Source organism: Molothrus aeneus, chromosome 3 (genome assembly GCF_037042795.1).
Source record: "Molothrus aeneus isolate 106 chromosome 3, BPBGC_Maene_1.0, whole genome shotgun sequence".
Classification (NCBI taxonomy): Eukaryota; Metazoa; Chordata; class Aves; order Passeriformes; family Icteridae; genus Molothrus; species Molothrus aeneus.
In genome coordinates, this window is record NC_089648.1 from 51,495,117 (window position 1) to 51,517,847 (window position 22,731).

The 22,731-nt window shown below is 40.6% G+C and overlaps 1 protein-coding gene across 4 annotated transcripts in view; it reads left to right on the forward strand.

The window, feature by feature from the left end:
* Positions 1–22,731, forward strand: part of PHACTR2 (phosphatase and actin regulator 2) — a 104,295-nt gene that overhangs the window by 70,954 nt on the left and 10,610 nt on the right. For 3 of the 4 annotated variants that reach the window (XM_066546906.1, XM_066546905.1, XM_066546907.1), the window contains 5 exons: positions 7,747–7,980; positions 11,561–12,104; positions 13,334–13,542; positions 16,036–16,192; positions 18,270–18,325. In XM_066546906.1, coding sequence (XP_066403003.1) covers positions 7,747–7,980; positions 11,561–12,104; positions 13,334–13,542; positions 16,036–16,192; positions 18,270–18,325 — 1,200 coding nt within the window. The remainder of the gene's footprint in view (positions 1–7,746; positions 7,981–11,560; positions 12,105–13,333; positions 13,543–16,035; positions 16,193–18,269; positions 18,326–22,731) is intronic. The other variant, XM_066546908.1, reaches the window with a different exon arrangement.

The window sequence follows — 22,731 nt, forward strand, 5'->3', positions numbered from 1 at the left end:
TGAGGCTTCTAAAGTCATGAAGTCAGGTGTAAATTTTGAAGGAAGATGTGTGCACCTGCCACATTTGTAAGACCCAAAGACAGGATTAATTCCTGATGCTTAGTAGCACGGTGTTGTGTTGCATTTCCAACTCCCAATGAATCAAAGTTTGCCAAAAAATGCGTCTCAGCCTTGTTATTTTAAAATGCTCTTAAGAAATGGTGGTGGTCTTTATTTGCCCTCTTGTTCAACTGGGTCTTGAAAATGGTCTTCTCATAAAATGTGATGACTGCAGCAGCCAAAAGCTTAAAAAGAGCACATGGTACAGGCACGTTGTGATAGTATGGTGAGAGCTAGCAGCAACAGGTTGTAGAATGTGGAATATATTAGGAGTTAAAACAAGTTAAAGGAGGAAAGTTTTTTCAGCATGAGTTATGGAAATACAGTATCCACACGGCAAGCAATAGACTCAGCCATGCATATAAATTGAGTAAAGCAGAAGCAAGTGAAGAAGACAGCCCCTGAAAGCTGCTCCCCTTGCTGCCAGGCAGTCCCATAAGCTGTGTACCCATCTGCTGCCTATCAGCTCACAGTTGCCTTTTATATGTGGTGAAAAATTCTCTTGGGCAATTTAATAGTGTAACTGTTACTCTTTGTAGTAATGATGACAGTCATACAAGCAGGGTGTTTAAAAGAAAATTTCTTCTTTATGGCGGGATGATTAGAAACAAGTGACAGTTTAACATAAAGCAGCTATTAATTGATTGATGGATAAAGCCTTGCTATTGAAAAATCAGATAAATCTTTTTCTGAGATCCTTTATTCATGTTGCGCTTGCACTGGGTTGACTTCTGAATTCTATTGTTTTGACTAAGGAAAGTCACTAGCATCTTCTGCAGAAAATAAAGAGCTAAACTATAACTATTTTATCTGTGAGCCTTGCAAGGATACGGGATCGCCAGCAGTGCCCAAAGCTCCACATTCCAGGTGGGGTCTGAGTATTGCAAAGGGGATCCAAGGAAGGGGATCTCTGCTTCCTGCCCCCTACAACAGTGTTGGACAAGATCAAGAGCCACATCAGCAGAATAGGTGTGAAAATTGTCTCTGTTTGCCTCCCTGGATATCAGGACCTGGTGTGGTGATGCAGCATGCCTGCTGCACATAGTAAAGCCTCCAGGTACTGTGTCAGAGATGTTTTTCTCCTTCCAACCCTCCCAAGATGTCTGGAACAGAGGTGCACGAGGGAACCCCTTATTTGTATCTGAGTTCAGTTTGTAAACTTTGGTCTTACTCATTTTTGTCAGAGCAAGCTAAATCTTTTAATGATTCTTGCAGATAGTTCCAGATTTCATAGTTAGCTTGGGCTTGAAGAAGTGAAAGGCTCAGTAACCATCAGCAAGATACTGCCTGGAAAAACAGTAAGAAGTTCTGTTTTGCATACCATCAGTCAGGTGTGTTAGGTGCTGCTTTGATAAATAATTGCATTGCAGAAAAAAAAAAGCCAGAGCTCTGTTACAGGTGCTGTGGGTGATACAGGGCATAAGCTTCTGGAATGTTCCTGGGACGTTTGCAGGAGATCAATCTTCTCAGGTTTCCTCATGTCTGAAGTAAGCATGAATAAAGGAAACAGTTTTTAGTCCTGTTTCCAAATGAATTGTTGGGCTACATGTGCATATTTTTTCCCCAAGAGGTTAAGTCTCATATGAGAGCTGGAAACGGTTCCAGGCCTTAGTATGTTGGGTTTACAGGTTCTTTCCTCTATATTTTGTCTGCTCTCCTTAAATCTGCCATTAAATTTTATTTTCTCTTATGGGCAAAGAAAAGGCTTCTTATGGGTAGCCAAGGAAAAGAAAGTTGGAGGCACAAACTCTGGTCTTACAACCATGCATAGCTGCTCTCTAATGCCTTAGTTTGTCTACCAAGGAATGTTCTTCAAGGTCTAACTTTCAAGGTTCCTTTTCTCAGAGGTCTTTTCTGTATTTCCCCAAAGCAGAACAAAACCTGTTTGAATATAAAGTAGTAACCCTCATCTTCCAGGGTCTCAGACAAGAGCCTGCTTTGTCTCAGAAGATTAAACCTGCAAACCAGTCACTGTGAGAAACTAGGCAGACTTTCATCCCTCTTGTGTGCCTAGCTGGCTTCCTGCACTCCTGAGCTCTGTAGATCATTGATATGAGCAGCATACATAAAAGGCTGTGGGCTTTTTTGCCTGGCTCCCTAAGCATCTCACTCCAGCTGAGCTATTTGCTGGGTAAAACCAGTTCTTCTAAGAATAGTATATCTTCAATTCATCACCTGAACTATGTAAATGTGGCTGAATCCAAGTATTCTTAAAAGGAAAGCTACTCTAGATAAAGCTGTGTTTGGCCAGAGCCTGTCCACTAAGTCAGCAGGGCTGGCTCATGCTGGTAGAGTGATGAGAGAGGCACAAGCTTTCACCCAAAAAACTGAGTGCCTGAAGAAAGCTCCTGACTTGTAAAGCTGATTTATTTGTTTCAGTTTTTTTCTTTTATAGGAAACATATCCTAGTGTGGCTCCAGAATTAAGGTTGTCCAAATACTTTTTTTTAGAAACTAACTATTCAATTATTTGTGTATATCTTTACAGATAGTATAAGAGAATGTAGAAGCCTACATGCCTTCCACCTTCCAAGATTCTCACAGATCAGATGAATATGTCTTAGGCATTCTCTCTTTTTTAGCAGCTTACTTCTTACACAAAGATTGAGAAATTAAAAATGTAGAATGATAGGGGTTTTTTTTTAGCCTTTTTTATCTTGAAACTAATGCAAAACACATGAATGTGGTTGCTTTAGGTGAGATGTTACACCTGTCCCTTTCTCCCCTCTCCTGTTACATGTTACACCTGTCCCTCCCCCTCTACCCTGTCTCTGTTATAAGGCCTCTTGCACTTGGTGTTGTTGAAATTATGGAGTCAGTAAGATCTAGAAGTCTGCAGATGTGCAGATCTGCTTATCCATCTTCAAGAAAGATGAATTCAAAACTGCAGAGAGAGTGCAAACAGCATTGGGAGACAGCTGTCCTGGTTCAGGGTAGCAAAACAGAGCCCAGCCCGAGAGAGCCTGAGTGCATTAGATGAATGTTGCAAGTTGGTAAACAGCCAGGAGAGAGCATGGCTAAAGGACAATGCTGGCACAGGTAGAAAGGAATAAAAACTGCCTTGAAATACAGTTAGAGTAGAAATTAAAGGAAGCTTTCTAACAATTTGAATGGGTCTTTTCTTGAACAGAATTTTATTAGTAATAGCAGGAACAAAAAATGGAGCTGGTTAAATCTGAAGTTTTTGAAAGGATTTGTCTGAGTTGACCACCTGCATGAGCACAATCAATGAGTCCAAAAAAGTGACAAAAGACAGCTTGTCTTGTCCTGTGTCCCATGTTCCTGACTGACAGCTTCCTGGATTTTGATTAATCAAAATGTAGTTCTCTGCATAGTCTGGAAAGGAAACTCATGATCTGCAAAACTCTTACAGAGTTTCATTGTGCAGGGAGTCATCCTGCAGAAGACAACAAACATACATTATTTCCAGCTTTCATTTTACATAGTGTTTCTCCAATGTGTTGTGTTCATCCTCCAGGAGGAGGGTGCTTTGCACTTGATGGAGATCATACACTGGTGCTGCAGCACTGCTGCTTTTCTCTGAGGTAGCTCCATGACACTGCACAAGTTGTACAAACAAAAATACCTGTGCTGTAGGACAAAAGCCTCAGGTAGAAAAGCTCTGGCCCACTGTTCCTTAGAAGTTCACAGAAGTAAAGAAAAAATTGTTGTATAACAATTACAATGTATTACAACCTACCCTCTGAAAGTATGCCCAGCATTTTTATAGGTTCGTTTGGTCCAGAATTTGCAAAAGGTCCCACTTTTAGTTTGAAAAATAAGTAATCTGATTTTCTAGTGCATGTGACACACTGGCATCTCTCTGAAAATCTTTCAGATTTGACAATTCCCCACAAGATCTGTTGTATAGTGAGTAATTTGTAATTCTGACCATCATTTAGGTGTTTACCTCAGAACAGAGCTTTGTTAAGAGTCTGGCCCCAATCACAATTTCTGGAAACAGGAAAATCTGGTCTGAAAGTGAGGTTTGTTGAAAATCTGGCATTTGGAAAATTTATTATAAACACATCATCAATCCAAATGCTTAATGAGATATTAACATTTGCTTTCCTGTTAAAGATGTAATTTATAAGCAAGTTGCTTTTACAGCAGATATTTCCATCAAGGCAGCAGTGGATAAAAGATATTCCTATCTGATATGTTTCAGAGACTTTTTGTTAAAAGGTCAGTTCTTGATGAACAGATGTCTAAATTATGAAAAACAACAGCAATATGAGTGTATTGCAGCTGGCACTGAGGTATCTGGGGGATTGGTTTGAACAAATAGATGGGTCTGAACTGATTCAGATGCCTCCTTGTTTAGGCAAAAGAAAGAGCAGGCATGAAGAGCAAGGGTCCATGTTCAAGCAGAATCATGTTAGGGAGGTACAATTACAACATAATTGTATCTGTAGCCATTTACAGACATCAGACCATCTCTGTCACTGTTCAAGATCAAGCCCCTGTTGCAGTTATTAGTTATTTGTATTACTACAGTGTTACTGTATATACCAGACATTTATTATAGCATCTTACATAGATGCAGAAAACCACAAGAATTTTCCAATAGACATGCAGTAAAAGAAAGGACATTATGATTAGGCACTGGAAAACAAGAGGACACCAGACCAGGATAAAAAGCACAATAATGGCAGCCTAAATATTGTCAGCTTTGGCACCATCGCAGAGGGGAGTTTAAGGGAGGACAGTCAGTGAATATTCACAAAGCCTGAGGGTCAGCAGAGGAAAAGCAATGAAAAGCATCTGCTTCAAACTTGGCTTGTCACTGTCAAAAGCTGATATAATGGACTGGTCAGGTAGGAACTGGAAATCTCTGTCTCAAGTAAATGGGAAACTGTACCATGGGCAAAATCAGACTGACAGTGAGATAAAACAATGAAGCTTACAAAGATAAAAGCAACAAAGCTAATAAGATGCCAGGAGGAACAATATGGTCAAAGACAATAATCTTCACCACAGATTTCCTCCTGGCTGTGAGTAAGAAGAAGGTTTGCTGTAATCAAGGGGCAGTCAAGATTGGATGAGAGGTGTAACTATCTGAGCAAGTAGAATGCAGTTGTGCAGGAGTCTGCCAATCTTTGGAATGAGGTACATAACACTATGAAAAGAGCTGTCTTAGATAAAGGTAGGGTTCCAGTAATGGCAAGGCATTTCTGTTAAAATAAATGCTATATAAACTGCCAGTTTTTAATCACAGATGAAGTCTGCAAGCAAGAACTTTGATGTAAATAACTGCTACAGTTTTGCTTTTCATTTATAGTTTTTAGTTACTTGTCTACAGAAAAATTGAAAATTATAGGTTGTCACTAGGATGTGTTTATTTGCAACTAAATAAAACCTTAGCCTTATATTTTATTTTGTATCTTTTTTCCTGATTCGAAAGATAAATTCTGATGTACATTATTTAATCAGTTATATAGTTTAGTGTAGATTGACTGTATTACTTTGGAATATGGTGAATGCTGTATTAGTTTTTCTAGGTTATCATTCTTTTTTTAACATTTTCTCTACTAATGAACTGAAACAAAACACAGTAATGGTATATAAGTAAAAAAGTTTTAAATTCTTTCTTAATAGTAAATAAAATTTTAGCATTATGGATCTTTAGTTAATACATATAGCAAGGAATTGTTTACACTTATATTATTTCTGATCATCATGTCCTTCAGGATCTTCAAAATACAAAATCATATCTTCTCTTGCCCTGTTTATTATTAATGGACTTCAAATTTTAAAATGTCCTGCTTTTTCAGAATTATATCACCATTTCAACTTTGAATGAAGGTAGGTAGAATTTCACAAGGATACCCTTTTGCTGTAAAAGGAGGTCAAAATGTAACAAATAAGGATGTTTCTTTCTCCATCCAAAGTCTTTCTATGGAAAACAAAGAGATGGTACAAGAATCTGTACTCAAAAAAATCTGTTTGAAAGTTTTAAAAGGTTTCTATGAGATGGTACTTTCAAAGCTTTAGCAAAAGCATATTAGTTTATAATAGTCTGGAAATAAAGGAGGAAGACACGGGACAGTTAATTCCTTCAGCTCATGAAGACACATGTGTGCATGTTGCTAATAATAACTGCAGGTGATGCATTAGGTTCATGTTAACAAGCCTTAAGCTAGAGGCTGGAAAGGCTTTGTTTCTGAGAGGAAGAATGTCTTTGTTGTCTAGCACATTATTTGTTTTTTCATCTACTAATCTTAAAATTAAAATGTGTTGCTTATCTCTTGGGAATCTTTAACATGGGAAAGAAGAGAGATGAGAATGTCCATTTAATGTGTGTTAAGAGTGAGGCTCTAATAGGAACATAATGGAAGAAATGAAATGGTTTTCTCTTGAGTGATAGAAGAGACTGTTAAAAGTCTTTTCAGTATTAGTTTGTGTCCTTTCTTCCCCAATCAAGTTTTCAGTAACATGCAAACAAAGCCTATATGATTCTGATGGAATGCTCTTTCTTCTATAATACTCAGTTTCAGAAAGGTTTGGGAAGGTTATCTTGAGACAAAATGGGCATAGAATTGGTTTGGTTGAATAGATAAAATTCCCATCTGGGAACTTCAGCTCTTCCACCTGGGAGCACCAAGTTTTACAGCCGTAGTGATCATGTTGCAAAATCATACATTGACTTTAAATGGCTCACCTACATTAACATTACAACTGGCATTAGGTATGCACTTTTTAAATTAATTTCCTGGTCATCCCCACTTACCCTTCTTTGGTTTGCAGGCTACAAACAAACCAGGGGGTTTTTTTTGGAAGAAACTAAGCCAAAAGATGCACTCAGGAACTTTTACTCCCTCCACCACTAGTCATGTAATCTACAGAACTAGCCTGAAGAAAGTCCAAATCCTGAAATGCAGATTGTGGCTATTGGGTCCTCAGTGCTACCTCTTTCACTCTGCAGAGCCATTCCTATTGCAAAGCACAATTTAGATAAAGACCAAATTCCTGCTGACTAATGAACTCTAGACTCTTGAAAGTGCAGTTGTGTAACAAAGAACCTGCAGGAGGGGAGAGCCTTTCCATGCCAAATGATAACCTATCTTATTTAGCTTCATTTGTTTCTGAAGAGTAAAAATACTCTGAGGAAGTTCCCCAAAATAAAGCTGCTATGAGCAAACAATATGCAGCTCAGAAGAATGAATTGCTCCAGGGGAAAACTGGGAAAATTTCCACTGCATAGCCATATGCAAGCCTGTGGGTGGGAGAACGGCCCTGTTCACATTCAGGTTCACATGAATCTGACTTTTACAAACTGTTGATCTTAGGGTGGCTAGGCTTGAAAAGAAGCTGAGGAGATTTGTTAGAGAAGTAAATAGCATTCCCTCATTTAGTTTTAAGCCAGCACTTTAATTTGGGATACTGAATGTAAAGGCAGATCCTTGGAGGTCTAGAATAGATGAGTCTGAACAGAGTTCCAGGTAAATATTTTCCATGAGAAGATCCTGGGTTGAGGTGAACAGTAACTTTCTTCTGAGGTAATACTGCCTTAAGAGGCAGAAGATGAAGTCTCTCCTGATTCCCAAGAGCTCAAGCAGCAGAAGTAGTCACTGTTGTGAAGCTTGCTGTTGGATTTACGTGGTGTATGTCTGTGTCAGTTGGCTTCTGTTCACTTTCTTACCCATAGAGAGCACTGGTCCCTGCCCAGAAATTCCAACATCGCATGCTCCACCACTACCTAAGCCTAAGCCTAAACCTAAAAAAGCTCCGCTACCACCAAAAAATGCCATTGCCGCTTCCACCGCCAGCAGCCATAAGGGTAACGAAGCACCTCATGCTAAAAAAAAGGGAAAGGCTCCTGCTAAGCAGCCTCCTCTCCCACCACCCAAGCCAACAGGTGCCAGTGCAAATCGAGAAGCTGGTGAGTACTGCCCAGCAGTGCAGCTGCCGTGGGTGCATGTGCATGGGGCTGCTTGGCTTGGTGACTTGTGCCTTTGGACAGAGCAGTGTTACTGAGGAGCATGCCGTGGGTGTTTGTAGAGAGCTTCCTGCTGGGCTCTGGTTCTGCTGGCCACAAACACCCCAGAGAATACACAGACCCCCTCGCTGTTGAGTGAACCTATATACAACACCGAGCACAGCAGAGACAGCACTGAATTCCCAGTTCAAGTGTGACAGCTGGCAAAAAAATTACCCAGAGAAACAGCTCAAGAATAAGCAGGATAGAAGCTGACTTCTGAAACCAAGCACAAGTTACCCTTGAATAAAACTAATTTGATATTGCTGTAACTTTCTACTGGAAGTATCAACTGTTCCAGTTAATTTGACAATATGACAAGATCACAAAGAAGTTAAGAATAAAACCATTGAAGCATCTTAAAAGATTATTCAATAGTAGTTGGATTAGCTGACCAAAATAATGACAACCATTAGAAATGACCAGGCTTCCCTCGGGTGCTGTGATTCTAAGTACATACTGGAAATGGAAAATATCACTCATCAGGCACATAGCATGTGTTTATCACCACACTATTAGATCAAAATTCAGCAGTGATGCAAGATTGAAGATTATAGGTGGATGCTCTTAAGGTACTAATTTTGAGTTTGAATGGTTGCAGTGTAAACAATGACCAAAATTAAAACATCCACACAATTTGAACGCAAGCAGTATTGTGATGAATGGGCTCCATATATGTATTGGCAAACTTATACAAGCCCTGTGCTTTCAATCTCTCTCTGTCTTTCAAAGCCCTCCAGTCCCTCCAGTTTTCTCTGCAAGTATTTCTCTTCACAGCTTGTACATTTTGGCACATTTTGTATTTGAAACATACAGAAGAGGACAGTTTGAAAACATTGTAAGACTTCTAGAATTACAATAATAACTTTGCCATAAAATATCCATTAACTTGGTATTAACTGTCCCTACTACATCAGACGACTACAAGAATAAACATTTTGAAAATCCAGAATTTGCTGCTTGTATTTCACATGCAGCTGGGAAACTCAGCTCTTCCTAGGTGAAGCAGCCTTGTAACAGCAGACCTTTCAGAAATAAAGCAATCCATCACATAAAGAACTGTTTAAAACAGTGGTTGGTAACAAGCTGTCAGGTATCTGACTTTTTAGACTAAAATACATTCAGGTTCCAGATTTGTCTTCTATTAGCCTTGCTGAAATGTCAGCCAGTGCTTGCAGACCATACAGATGTAAAACATATCAACATTTATTCCTTATTCTACTGGTAATTTCTTCCAAATTTAAAAATATATTGTGTTCATTCAAAGTGGGACGGTACTTAATAAGCAGAGCTGGTTTGGAACAGTGTCAGTACAAGAGGTTTGTCAGATCCCCATGAAAGTGAACACATGATGCAGCCAGTGATCAAGTCCCATGAGGGAGGAGAGGAATATGAGTAACAATGAGCCGTGGCTCTCCTGAGGGCAGCACAGCAAGTTTCCATACTGAAATAGTGGAACTGGAAGAATGGGACTTAAATGGAGGTATGGATGTATGCCAAAAGGCAAACAACAGCCATTAAATTTTTCATTTAATCAGAATTCAAATCTTCTACTGAAAAAGAGGCATGACAGAAAATTGTCAGCCAGCCCAGTCAAAAACAACAGCAGCAATAGCACTTTTGACCCGTGTGGACGCATAGGGGGGTTTTCTGTGGGAGAAATCTTTTAAGTTTCTGTATCTAATTGCAAGTTCTGAGAATAATGTAAGGATTTTTACAATGGAAACATGTTTTGACATTTTCCCAGTCACAACTGTGTGGTCATATATTTGTACTATGCTGCAGTTGTTAAGTGCAAGCATGTAACTGGTTCTGTTGACCTCCAGCCTGCTCTGAAGGGGATCAGAACCAGAGCCTTTTGTTTCTACCATCCACCTACTCAGTAAGATTTCTGTTAAATAATGTGCAGGTTAGAACCATCATCTATTTCTGCTGTAATTATGAACTTCTGCCAGTGCCATTTTTCTGCTTCATTTTGTTTTGCATGTAAATTGAGTGATTTGTACCTGATGTGGGAAGATGAGTGCAGTATCAGTTCATTCAGGACAGTGCCCTTTACAGTCACCTGGGAGCACAGAGAGGAACAGAGATTTGCCTGAACTTGCTATAAATTTTTTCAGATACACTGAAAGCTTCACAGCTCTCTAAATGTTTTTAAACCATAACAGCTACAGAAGAGAACAGTAAAGTGTCTTTTGAATTAGCTTCCATCTCCTTTGAGAACAGTCTCACTGTGAGAACTGTTTTTATATCATGGACTTATTATGGCCAGTATCTGCACTTTGATTCTCTCCCAGTCTCCTGGGGAGTTGTTTTTATTTAAATGCTTATAAGTAAAGTAGGCCCTTCAGCAGATTTCTATCACAGCTTTCTGTTTTACTCAATAAGCTTAGCCAGAAGGCTGCTATTTAACTTTATAATGCTTTCATTTGTTCTCTGGAACTTAATGAATTTTTAGAATTACAGCAGAAGCATTTGAGTCAGATGCATTTTGATGAAAAGGACTGACCCATTAGATGGTTGTCATTTTTGTTGCTTTTTAAATGGAAGTCAGAAGTTTGAAGCTCTCATCTCAGGTGATGACACAGCATGACATTGACACAGCAATTGGAAATGTGGCTGGAATGCACATGGAAATGTGGGCTAGCTGAAATCTTTAGTGAGATTCTTTTTACATATATGCTTCAGTATGGTGAGCATCACAGGATTAAACAGCCAGCTTGGCCAGCTTGTACAGCTACTGTCAAAACCTTGTTTCACTACATTTTCAAGACTGCCTGAGGTGCTCACTGGTAAGATGAAGGCCTCCAGTACATACAGGAGGCCTCCAGTGCCTCCTCCCTTCTGAAGGTCATTTGTGCACAGTGACAGCAGTGGTTTCTGCCTCTCTTTTGGGGACAGAGCCAGCTGGACACAAGGCACACCTTGTTTTGCTGCCCCTCTGCTGTTTGTCATTACTTAGGGGGACACCAGCTGCAATAATTGTGAAAGGTAAATTGACTGATACTCAGTAACAGTCTTCAGATGTTCATTGAAAAGTATAAGGAAAATCACAAGGTTTTCACAGTGATCAGATCAGCAATTCATGTAGTAGGAAAGGTCAGGCAGCTTTCTCTGCCAGGGAGCTTTTTTTTTTTAAGCTAAGTCACTACACATATTTTTAGACTAAGTAGTGGACTTCTTAGAAGATGTCCAGGCCAGGTGTAACAGGCCAATTCAGAATGCTCAAAACAAACTCCTACCTATTTGTAAGGTTGGTCCTCTCTGCTGTTCTTGGGCAAGTATTCATCATTTTAGTGTCTCCCACACAAAGGTGAAATTGGAACTGCAACATTCAACCATCTCAAGCATTTACATGAGGTATTGTAGAAGTATCAAGTGTATTTTTTTTTTAAGACCAGCACAAGTCAATTCATGCAGAAAATACACTGCAAAAATCATATCATTGCAAGACTGTAAAATGCCTTTTATTTTCTTGTTTTAGCTGGTTCCTCTCATGCAAAAAAACTACCAGTCTCCAAGTCTTCTTCATCACCATCTCCTTCGTCCACATCATCTCATCCCAAAGCCTCTAAGGAGACTTCCAGCAAATCTGGCACATCAGGGACTCCCAGGGGCAAGAAAAAACCTGGGAAACAGTCAGCCCCACGAACAGCACCAGACGGGGCTGCTTCTTCCCCCTCAGGTGCGACAGCCGACAGTGTGGAAGCGAAGGCAGAAAAACCCAAGCCTGAGCAAACTTCCGCAGTCATTTTTGACATGGACAAAGCGGACCAGTCCAGCAAGCTTGTTGTGCCCCCTCCTCCCACCGCTGCCCCTCCTCCACCTCCACTTCCACCTCCTTTTCCTGCTGCAGCTAGCCAGCCTGCTGGCTCCTCAGATGGGCAGGATGTGTCAGACAGCTGTGTGGCAGGGCCACCTGGCTCGGACACAAAGGCTCTGCTCTCGACCGAGCGTGGCACAGACCTAAGTCTGAGCAGTGCAGCCCCAGGCAGCGCTCCAGGTGCTGGAGGAGAACACACGGAAAGGTGAGACAGTATGGCTATCCTGGGGGAGTAATAGGACCCACAGCCAAGGAAGCCACATTTGTTTGCACTGTAGGCAGTGGGGATCTCTTCTGCTGCTTCTGCTGACTGGGAACAGTTTGTGTGGCACCCAGCACAGTTTGTTCCTTCCCAGCGCCTTCAAGCCTTTCACCTGCAGCACCTCATGTTTCCCCAGAAGGTCATTGCTCATGACCTGTCTCTTACTTCATTGTGTGGCTGGCACTGGGGTCAGCAGTTCAGCTCAAAGCTGGTGACACTTTTATTTATCTCTCATAAAGGCAAACAAGAAATTATGCCAAATTATAAGGGGGTTCTTTTCTGTAGATGTCTTTTTTTTTCTGTAGATGTCAATATCTCACTGCTAAAGTTCTCAATTGAATAGCTGAATTTGCTTGAACACTTGAAAATGAGGGTTCTTTACACTTCAGTTAGTAGGTGTTTGGTTTTTTACTGCCTAATAACTTGTCTAAATCTCAGGTATTGTAAAAACTGGTCAAGAGAAGAGTCATAATTACATTTTTTAAGCAAAATAATTGGCAGAAAAATGAAACTGGCTTATTAATTTGTCTTTTCCCTGCCAGAAAAATCAGCATCTTTTGTATAAATCCAGGAGGCTTTAGTCTAGATGCCAGTAGCCTAGAGACCTTCCTTTAAATTCTTTCTGGTACACCTATTGCCAGCTCTACATTCTAGTGCAGCATCTCCCCCTCCTCTACCCTTCGTTTACGTAAAGATTTTCCCAAGGTAAAGGGCAATCTCCTGTTGATCCCCAAGTTCATTAGTAATGAGCATGAACATCTTAAACTCAACTGCAATGAGATTGTATCTACAATAAATTGGGTTAAGCTTCCAGAACAGGAAACTTTGCAGTCCCATCTGCTCTCCAACTTGCTCCTCTCACCCCCAGCTTTGTGAACTGTTCTCTCTCTTGATCCCACCCCACAAAAAATAGAAGCCAATTAAGATTTGTCTTAATGCAGTCTTTACAACACATCATTTGGGATTGTTTGCATCCTTTTTCATAACACACATACATAGATACATATACATATCTGCATATGTTAAAAATGTCTTATATATGTATGTTTTTTAGAAAGTAATTACTTTGATTAACAGACCTTTATTTTCATCCTTGCTTTTTCAATTGCTTCTCATTGGTGTTTTTTTCTGGTTGCATTGATGTGTCACCCTATCTGCTCATGAATAAACAGCTTGGCTACCAAAGAAGACCAGGAAGGGGAGGCTCCAGATCAAGCATTCTCTGAGCTAGTGGAGGAGGCTTCTGACGCTGCTGCCCCTCCTGAGAGTGAAAGCAGCAGAGAGAGCCATGGCAGTGACTCGGACTCAGACGGGCCGATCCTGTACACAGATGATGACGATGATGATGATGATGATGATGATGAGAATGCAAGTACTGAAAGTAAGCATCCTGCCCAGAGAGCTGCAGGCTGCCGTTCGCAGATTGCGTTTTGTGAGCATGCCTGACCCGTGCCAGTGTGAGGCAGAGAGAGAAATAGCTGCAGGGAGTGCTTTTAGGGGATTTAGTATTTTGTCACTACTGAGAAATGAGTGTCCTGCTCCTTCCAGGCAATGACAGTCAGAAACCTGCTGGGGCCTGTGCATGGGTGAGAGCATGTCGGGACCCAGGACATTCCTCTGGCTGACCTGGGTGATTCAAGACCCTGGCAAGGGGCTCAGAGACCTTGGCACGGAGTCAAAAACACCTGTGCCTTAGATTTTAGTCCATGGAAAAAATTACCAACTTTGTTTGCAGATTTACAAGCCACAAGAGTTTGAGTAGAATAATAGTTAATTTGTCACAGGGTTGAAAAAGCAGAATTTTTGGGTTTTCAAATGGGGGTTCAAGAAGCAAGATGGAGGAATCTGGACGTGTTGTGCTGTCCTTCTTCTCCTTCTTCTTGTCCTCCATCTTCTGCTGGGATGGTGACACTTTTTGATTGGTTTAGAGTAGAAACAGATTGACATAGGTGATAGGTATTGGAAAATTATTGTAAATAAAGTACACGTAGATTGTAGTATAAAATGTTAAGACGACCCCAAGGGCAGGTGCTGTGCCACAACCCAACCTGCTGGACAGATCCCAGCAGGTCAGAGAAAGAATGTAATAGATAAGAAAAAAATAAACAACCTTGAAAAGCAGAACTGACAAATCTCGACTTCTTCAGTCGTGAGGCTGGGAAATAAAGACTTTCTAATACTTCGGGGTCATCTCAACCACAGAAGCCTGAGAAGAGCATATCAATCATTGCAAGGAGGAGAGCAGAGGTGGGAGGAACAGGCTCAGGAGGACATGAGGGTGGGACAAGGTGGAGACCTTAGGGCATCACAAGCCATTCATTTGGCTTTCCCACACCATGAGTTCTTTGTGGGAGCTACAGGTGTGGTGGATGACAGATGAGGCCCATCAGTCAGCAGCTTCACTGTCTGAAAGTCACTTATTCCTCTTTGATCAGGATGTTTTAAGCATTGGAGCAACCTTAGCAGGCAGAGCAGATCACAGTAGATTACATCTAAGTTTTACAGCTTTGAAATTTCTGGGGTCATGACTCTTATCATCACCTTAACTGGGCAGAAGCCCTGTGGTGCTGAAGGAGTTGTCCTGCACCCATTCTGCCTAATCCCTTCTCCCAGCTGTTTTTTCCTTAGGGTAGAGTTCATGTTTATTTTTGTAGGAGCAGCTGTTGTTGAGCTGATTTTCAACAGAATTTGTGGTTCCCTGATCCAGCTCACCCAAAGGCTTCTCCTTTGCTTGGTCAAAGAAGGTGGCAGCAGCAGGCTGTCAGGAGCATGAAGGAGGGCAGCCCTCCCTCTACCTCCTCGGGGGTGGCTTTATGTCAGTATGAAATCACCATCAAACCATGGTTTGAGAGTCTTGCTCACAGCTTTTTTGGAGGAGGTGCTTCACTGTGCTCAGCAAAGAAGGTTTGAATGCCAAGTGTACCAAAGTGGCATGAGTAAAAATGAATGTGTTTTTTGGTTTTTTTCCTTAGCCACTGGTGCAGGAGAAGGTGAAGTGCTAGGTAGCTCAAGAGGCTGAAGTCTCCTATAGTTCTTTGTTGGGTTTGAATACAACCTGAAGTGATAGAAACCAAAAGTTCTTGTGTTCACATAGTAGCACAGTGTCTTATGAAAAGTGAGCTGGGAGCCTGTGGTCATACCAAACTGCTTACACAGTGAAAATCTGCCAACCTAAGGCATATGTAGCCCACCTTGGTCAGAATGTCAAGAGACAAGGGAAGTACTATAAAGGCTGTGAAAAATGCTCTTCCTTCCATAGCTGCCTGAAGCTAATGCTGGCCAAGCTTCAAAGCCCTTGTCCCTCCAGTGTCGGTTTTGTGCAGAACAGATTGCTGCAGTGTCTGGGGGTTCCTGCCTAGGTTACTTTACAGGCACTCAGAGCACTTTTCTAAGTTGTATTTTTTGGTTTAGTTTACAAATAACTTAGAGATGGAAAACACTATAAAAGAACTAAGTGGTAATTGATTGAAAATAAAAGTTGAAAGAATGGGGGAAATGATGCTAGAATGAGACTAAGCCATTTAAGGCTGAAGAAAATGAGCAGCAGGTTGCTAAATATACTAAGTAGATAAATAAGCCGACCTGTAATGTATTAGACTTCAAAGACATTTTAGTGTAGATTTGTCATTTTTATCCTATCACTTCACAGATGACAAGTGATGTTTGTATCAATTTGGCTGGTAGCTATTCCCTCCAAGCCTTTTAGTTTTTTATTTTCATGAACTAAGCTAAAATTTTTCTTTTGATGTTAATTAAAATTCCTCTCTTGCATGTGGGAACAAGGTTTGGGGAGGTATTAAAGTTCTTACTGGGAGTTTGTGTCTGTAACCTGAGCATGAATGAACTAAATCCACCCTACTCCTCCTTTCCTCAGGCTCTTTGGCAAGTAAAATTCGTCGTAGGGATACTCTTGCTATCAAACTTGGCAACAGACCATCTAAGAAAGAGTTAGAAGACAAAAACATCTTGCAGCGTACATCCGAAGAGGAGAGGCAGGAAATCAGACATCAGATTGGAACAAAGCTTGTGAGGTATCAGTCACAGGGTCAATGTGGTTTCACTGGGTGGAGATGGAGGAAGAGAATTGAGAACACTGGGTTCATGTTTTAAATGCAACCCAATGTGCACTGCAGGATCTTTGTGGTACAACTGTCTGGAAAATGGTGGATTTATTTCTCACAAAACTTTAAATTGTCAATAATAGATTTTTTGTTCTGCAAGAAACAAAACCAGAGAGCTTTTGGGGTTTTGGGTACTTTGGTTAAAAACGGAAAGAAGAGGAAGAGGGTAAGAATGAGTCCACAACAATCAATGCTGTGGTTCTGGTTCTTTCTCAAATTTGTTAGCAGAACTTCCACTTGCATACTTATCTCAGGCAGAGAACTAGTTCCTGACCCACAGAGCATGCCTGTGCATGTTGTCCATTCTGACTCTTCTCCTCTTCCTCTGGCTCTCCAAGTCCTTCATTATCATGATTCCAGCAAAAGAAGTTGAGCTGGTCAATGTTTGGTGTTTTACTGTACCCAGTGCTGAGACACGTCTTTCTCAAGCTGTTAAACTGCTGTGGCATGGATGTTACTTTCTCCTTCTGGACTTGAGAACATTGCATAAAAAAATTCACTTGCCTTTTACAGGTTTAAAAAAAAAAAGTCATGTTTATTTTGGCTTTTGTGGTCTCTGAGAATAGACTACAGCATGCCTGTATTTTGCTAGACCTGTCCTTGTTTCTGTTTGGCTCAGGAATGTTGTTCAGATTTGGAGGATGTCCTGTGTTTTTTGGAGATTCCCAGATACAGGGTAGTCCTGTTGGTACTGCTCCAGTACAGAGTACACAGCCCTGCATCAACACCCAGAAGATGAGCTGAGTTGCTCTGTGAACTGGGTGTCTGGCCAAGGCAGCTGTTTCATTACTGAACTGTAACAGTGATACATCTACTGTGCAGAGCCCAAGGGTCATTTTTCTTCTGCCAATAAAGAGGTGTAGTTGTTATCATCACTTTCCTGAAGAAATCCCAGCTCTGGTGATCACATCCTGCTTGTCAGTCCTCCCTTGGGGGCTGCAACTGCAAAAGCTGCTTTGAGGTTCTGCTGGAGAGCTGAAAGGCAATGCACACAGCTCTGCTTTGGTGGCAGGAGACAAGATCTGTGTACATCAGGGCTGTACTCATACCCAAAATCACATCCAAGTTTGATGCCAGTTTCTTAAAAATTCCTGGCCTGGCGGTCAGCACCTGGCAGCATCGAGATCTGTGGAAAATCTGTTCCCACAGCTCAGTCAGGGTTGAGTCAGGTCCCCACCTGGGACTTCCTACAGCTGGGACTGGTCACCTGTGGTAAACCTGCCAGTCCTCTGGGACAAATCTGTAAGTCCAAGAGCGATTTGAATTGGATGAGTGTCACAAGGCTAAAGACAGCCTGTAGTGAACTGTGTGAGTGTTGATGAACAGACACCTGTCTTGAACACACCTGCAAAATAAGTTTTACTGCTGAAATTTTTCTTGCTCCTTTCCTCAAGTGAACAAGTGGACTTGTTTAGTAAACACAGAGACAACATCAACCATGTACAAATCAGAAAATTATTATCTCCGTTTGGGGTTTTTGTAATGGCAGTTGTTACATTTAGATAACTAAATAAAATTAGGTTTCAGGTGAAGCTCCCAATTGTATTGTACATACAAATTAATGAGGAATGAACAGCTTATGGATTTTGTTGGTTTTGGTTTTTTAAAAAACTTTAGTAAGACTTCAAAATATCAAAAATATCAAAATTCATTCAAAATACTTGAGAATAATCTAACAATTGCTCAACTGATTATAATGATGGTGCTTGGGAACAAAGAAGGTATATGGATTTATTAATAAAATTATACCTGTGAGGACTATAAATTTGCTAGCACAAATTCTGTAATATTGTTCAAGTATCAGTTATTCATGTGTTCAAATGACAACACTAAATCTTTTAAAACAAATGGCCACTCTGGTTACATAAGCAGTTGTTATAACTGCCTGGAAATTACTTCCAGAAATTACATTTTTTAAGCTGTATTACAAATCCCAATGTGTCATTTAGATCTGGTTTTAAATCAGTTGCTTACTTTGTTCTCACAGGAGGCTTAGCCAGAGGCCTACAACTGAAGAGCTGGAGCAAAGAAATATCCTGAAGCGTAAGTATTTAATTCAGGTTTCATACAGTATTTGCTTAGAAAGCGAGCAGGTGTTGGATTCATATGGAAGCCCATCATTGTTGCTCCAGTATTAGAACCATAACTAGAGAAAAATTATGTTCTATAAAATAATGTATCAACACTTGATTTATACACTAACCTGTAATTGTAGCTTTGAAAATTCCATTTATTGAATATGCCAAATTTTACTTGTCACAATCTCACTTCTTGAAGCTGGTCCCAAAGACCAAGAATGACTTGGATACCTTTTAGAAATAGTTCTAGGCTAGTTAACCTTCCCCCTGATTTTTAGGAGGAGGAGGAGGAGGAGGAGAAAGGAATATCAGTTGGAGGTGCAGGTGGGATGGGGCAGGAAGGGCAGAGGTTGAAAGGAGGAGTAGAAAGAAGAAAGGCAAAGTGTTCAGCAGAAAGTCAATAAGTATATGTCAGCTACTTCAGCATGCTGGCCTTCATATTCACTTCTGACATAAATGTCTTCTGTACTGAAAAAGAGAATCTCACTGAATATCTTCCCATTGATTAAATCATTCCTTATATCTATGCTGAAAAAAGAGTCTGTAATTCAAATAGTCAAGGGTGGAGGAAAGTACATTAGATGTTTACCCTTTATACCTATTCTGCCATTTACTTATGTTGCTTCTTTTCTTTGGCTGGCAAACTCTTCAGAACAAGCATTGTTTTGTCTTCCTTTATGAATCTTTCCATAATGAAGATGTTACCTAAAACACACAGTGCAACAGGTGCCATGCCCAGCTCCACCTAGTCCTGTGTTCATCCTGCTAGTGGCTAGTACTTGATGGTTAAGTAGAAGAAATAAATGAAGAAAAGACACTTTATAGCAATAAATCAAAAATCACACAAATAGCAAACAAAAAACCTCTTAAGGCATGAGAACTTCTCACACCTGATCAAAGAGTTGGTATGATGCTGTTATGTTATTTCTAGCAATTGTTCAGTAAAGTTGGAGCTCATCCATGCAAGTCTCGTGTCAGCCCTGATGTGTAGCATGCTAATGGGAAGGGAAGAAAAGAAAATGGGATGTTTACCTGACAGCATCCATGGACTGATGACTCTGTCACTTGCTCAGGCTAGCAAATCAGGGAAAGGGCAACTATTGGCTTTCAGGCAAACCATCCTGATAATAAAATGCTAATAAAATCTTACTGCTGTTTTTTGAGTTCTCAAATGCCAAATAGTGCCATATCTTACTGAAAAGGGAAGCTACAGTTCATGCTTGCACAGGAGAGGGATCAGGGAACTCCTGTCCAGCACATAATGTGAATAGACTTTCTAAAACTGTAATTTCCAAACCTATACATTTCAAAGATTAATAAAAATAAAATTGTAAATAAGAACTTTTTTTTATATATGACAAACTGCTCATGCTGGACTGTGTGAGAAGCATAAATCCAAAGCAACTTTGGTGGGCCAGGATACAGCCACTGAGCTGGGAGCACCAGCTGGGCTCCCTTATTGCCCTTTCTCGCTTACCTTGAGGTGACCAAGCCAGCAGCAAACCTGTGATGTATTTATTATCCCCTTTTGCCAGTGTTTATTCCATTCACTGCTCTTGCAATAAGTAGCTCAAGACTGGAAAGCAGTTAATAGATTTCCTCTCCTGTTTCAGCTTGTTTACTTTAAGCTTTTGGCAGCGCACCAGGCTTTGCACTCAGTGCCTCCTGCCATCCTTCCCTGCTGCTGCTGGGGGGTGTCTTAAAGAGGCCAGGGAGAGTGAAAAATGAAGGCTGGGAAGCAGAATTGTAAATGACAAAAAAATCACAGAGACCCTTGTGAGCACATGAAGGAACTGCTTTTTGCTCATCACTGAGATATAAAATATTTCAAGTTGAAAGTGATCTATTAAAACTAAAGCAAACCAAAAGCAATACAGGGTTTGTGATGAGAGTCTGACTCAGAGTCCTTTCAGGGTGCAAGTTCTCTCTAAACCATAAGGCACTTATATTTTACATCAAAATTATTGCAATTCCTTACTGTGGATCATTTGAAAATGTTTACACATCTTACATGCCTTTGTTGTTGTAGTGAGCTTTTGTGAGTAAATTGGGATTTCTTTCATAAAGTTTCCTTCCTCATATTTTTTAAGCAGTGGATGGGGAGAAAGAGTTATATTATTGTGTGTATGTAAAATGCAGCTAAGGAGATGTATTGTTTTGAGTCATATTTATCAGACTTTGAGGTTACATTAAGTGGTAAAGGTCCAAATGTTTACTTCAGGATAAAGTTCAGCCCAAATCTTCTAAGAGGTTCAGAAAAAAAAAAATCCCTACTTTTTTCTTTTTTTGTATTTCCAGTTAGTGAGCAAGTTTGTTTTGCAAGAAGCTTTGTTTTGATAATATTTCCAGATAAACCAGTTACTGAAAATCCTGTTTCCAAGTACCATCGCAAGACATTGCAGGCAGATTTGTTTAAAAACTGTTTGGATAACACTATCCAGACTTCTGAGACTTCCCACACTAAAACAAAGTTACGACAACTTAAGAGTCCACTTGAAGGAATACATAAAGCCCTGTGTTTTTTTATAAAAGCAGGCTTCTTGTACATTGGCTTTGAACCAACAGTATTTATAGTATTGCATTATGACAAAGAAACTTTTTAGTCTTCCAAGAATTTCAGATTAAGATAACTGTAATTTTTTCCCTGTATTTGTAAGGGACAGTGAATTTCTTGTACAGTGCACCTGCATGCCTGCCAGTAATGGCTTTGTAGAAAATGGGGTTTAGCTCTCAAAGCTTGTTAAGGAATATTAATGGTTATCTTTGCTTGTAAGACCAGGAAAGAGAAACAGCTTTGTGCATTTCAGAGCACTGCAAGAAGCAAGTGCTTTGTTTGTCTTTTCTTTCTCTTTCCTAAGCAAGCCCACAGAGAACTCTAAACATAGCTAATCCCATAGGGACACAATGGAAAGTTCGGTTTTATGCTCCAGGAGTACTTTTTGGTCAAGAATTGAGCAGTCCTCAGGCAGGAAAATTTGTCTTTTTTCTTCTCCCTTCTGCTACAAAACAAATGTCCCACAGAACAGAAGGTGACCAGATGTAATGTGGTAAAAGTTGCAGGAGCAATAATGTATAGATGACAAGGAAGCTGCTTGTTTGGCTTTGACTGGTGGATTATTTAACTTGATGGCCACAATAACTGATGCTAAACAAAATTGTTTCAATTAGGAGTCAAATCCCAGTTTGACCTCCTAGGAATTGCAGGGAGGGAAGGAGGGAAGCCATAGTTTTGCTGGGATCTAATCAGAGACTTCTGCAAGCAAAGGGTGCTCGCTGGGCTGGTTCTTTGCCAGTAGGGCAGCAGCAGGACATCTGAGGAGGGGACTTGCAGCTGAGAACGCTGTGTTTATATTTTCTCTCTCCACATCACACAGATTAGATCTGCTTTTAAGGTGGAAAGCAGTGATAAGTGTGTTCCTGTGCATTAATGTGTTCCTGTTTGGCCAAGTGAGTCACTTCATACCTGCAGCCAAATCTTGGCCCTCTGGCTGGAATTTTCCACAACACCTACAGGAACCAGGAGCACCGGACCCATTATTTTTAGCACCACACGTCTTCTTAGCTCCTTACAGCAACCTTCAAAACTTTTACCTTAAAAGACCAAAAACACACTGTAGTTTTTACTGTTTGTAGGAATTTGTATCCAGGCAGTGTTTCTGTAGCACCAGGCTTAAAGCAAGACTCTGCCCAGCAGACTGGAGGTGGGAAATTGGTGCTTTAGGTACAAGTCAGTGTAGAGACAGGAGCCCATGTATTAAACAGCAGATTCAGTATATTACTAGCAGCCACAAGATTTCAGTCCATTTCCTTTAGCTCTTGAGTTTTATTCCTAGAAGTGAACCAGTTTGAATGTATAAAATGCTGTCCCTGACATCTCATGCAGAAGACTGTCTGTTCCCCATGGGTTTGATCCTCTCCTGCTTTTCCCAGGATTTAAGGAAGCTCCTGGTGCCTCCTGTTGGAATTAGCCTCCGGAAGATGGCCTGTTCCGAGGGGTACCACCTCCCTCTGCCCAGTCACTAAGATGCTTGCCCTTTTTGGGGGGTTTTCCCTTGTCTCCCACCCTGCTGTGCAGTCATCTGCTCTCCAAAGGGATCTGGCTTCACAGCTTGGAATAGGCAGCTAACCTTCAACCTTCCTAAATGTCTAGAGAAAGATTTTTAAGGTATTTTATCCTCCCCCAAAATACAGAGAAACACTATTTCAGGTGCCATGACGTTGGTAGTTCTTCCTTAAGGCATACATTAAGCAGCATGAGCCCTTGTTTCTTACATGAAGCATCTTATTGCTGCTTCTTAGGAAACACTGTGGTTTAGATAGCAAACAAAGGCCAAGATATGAATAATGCGCAGCATATTTTACAAACTAAAG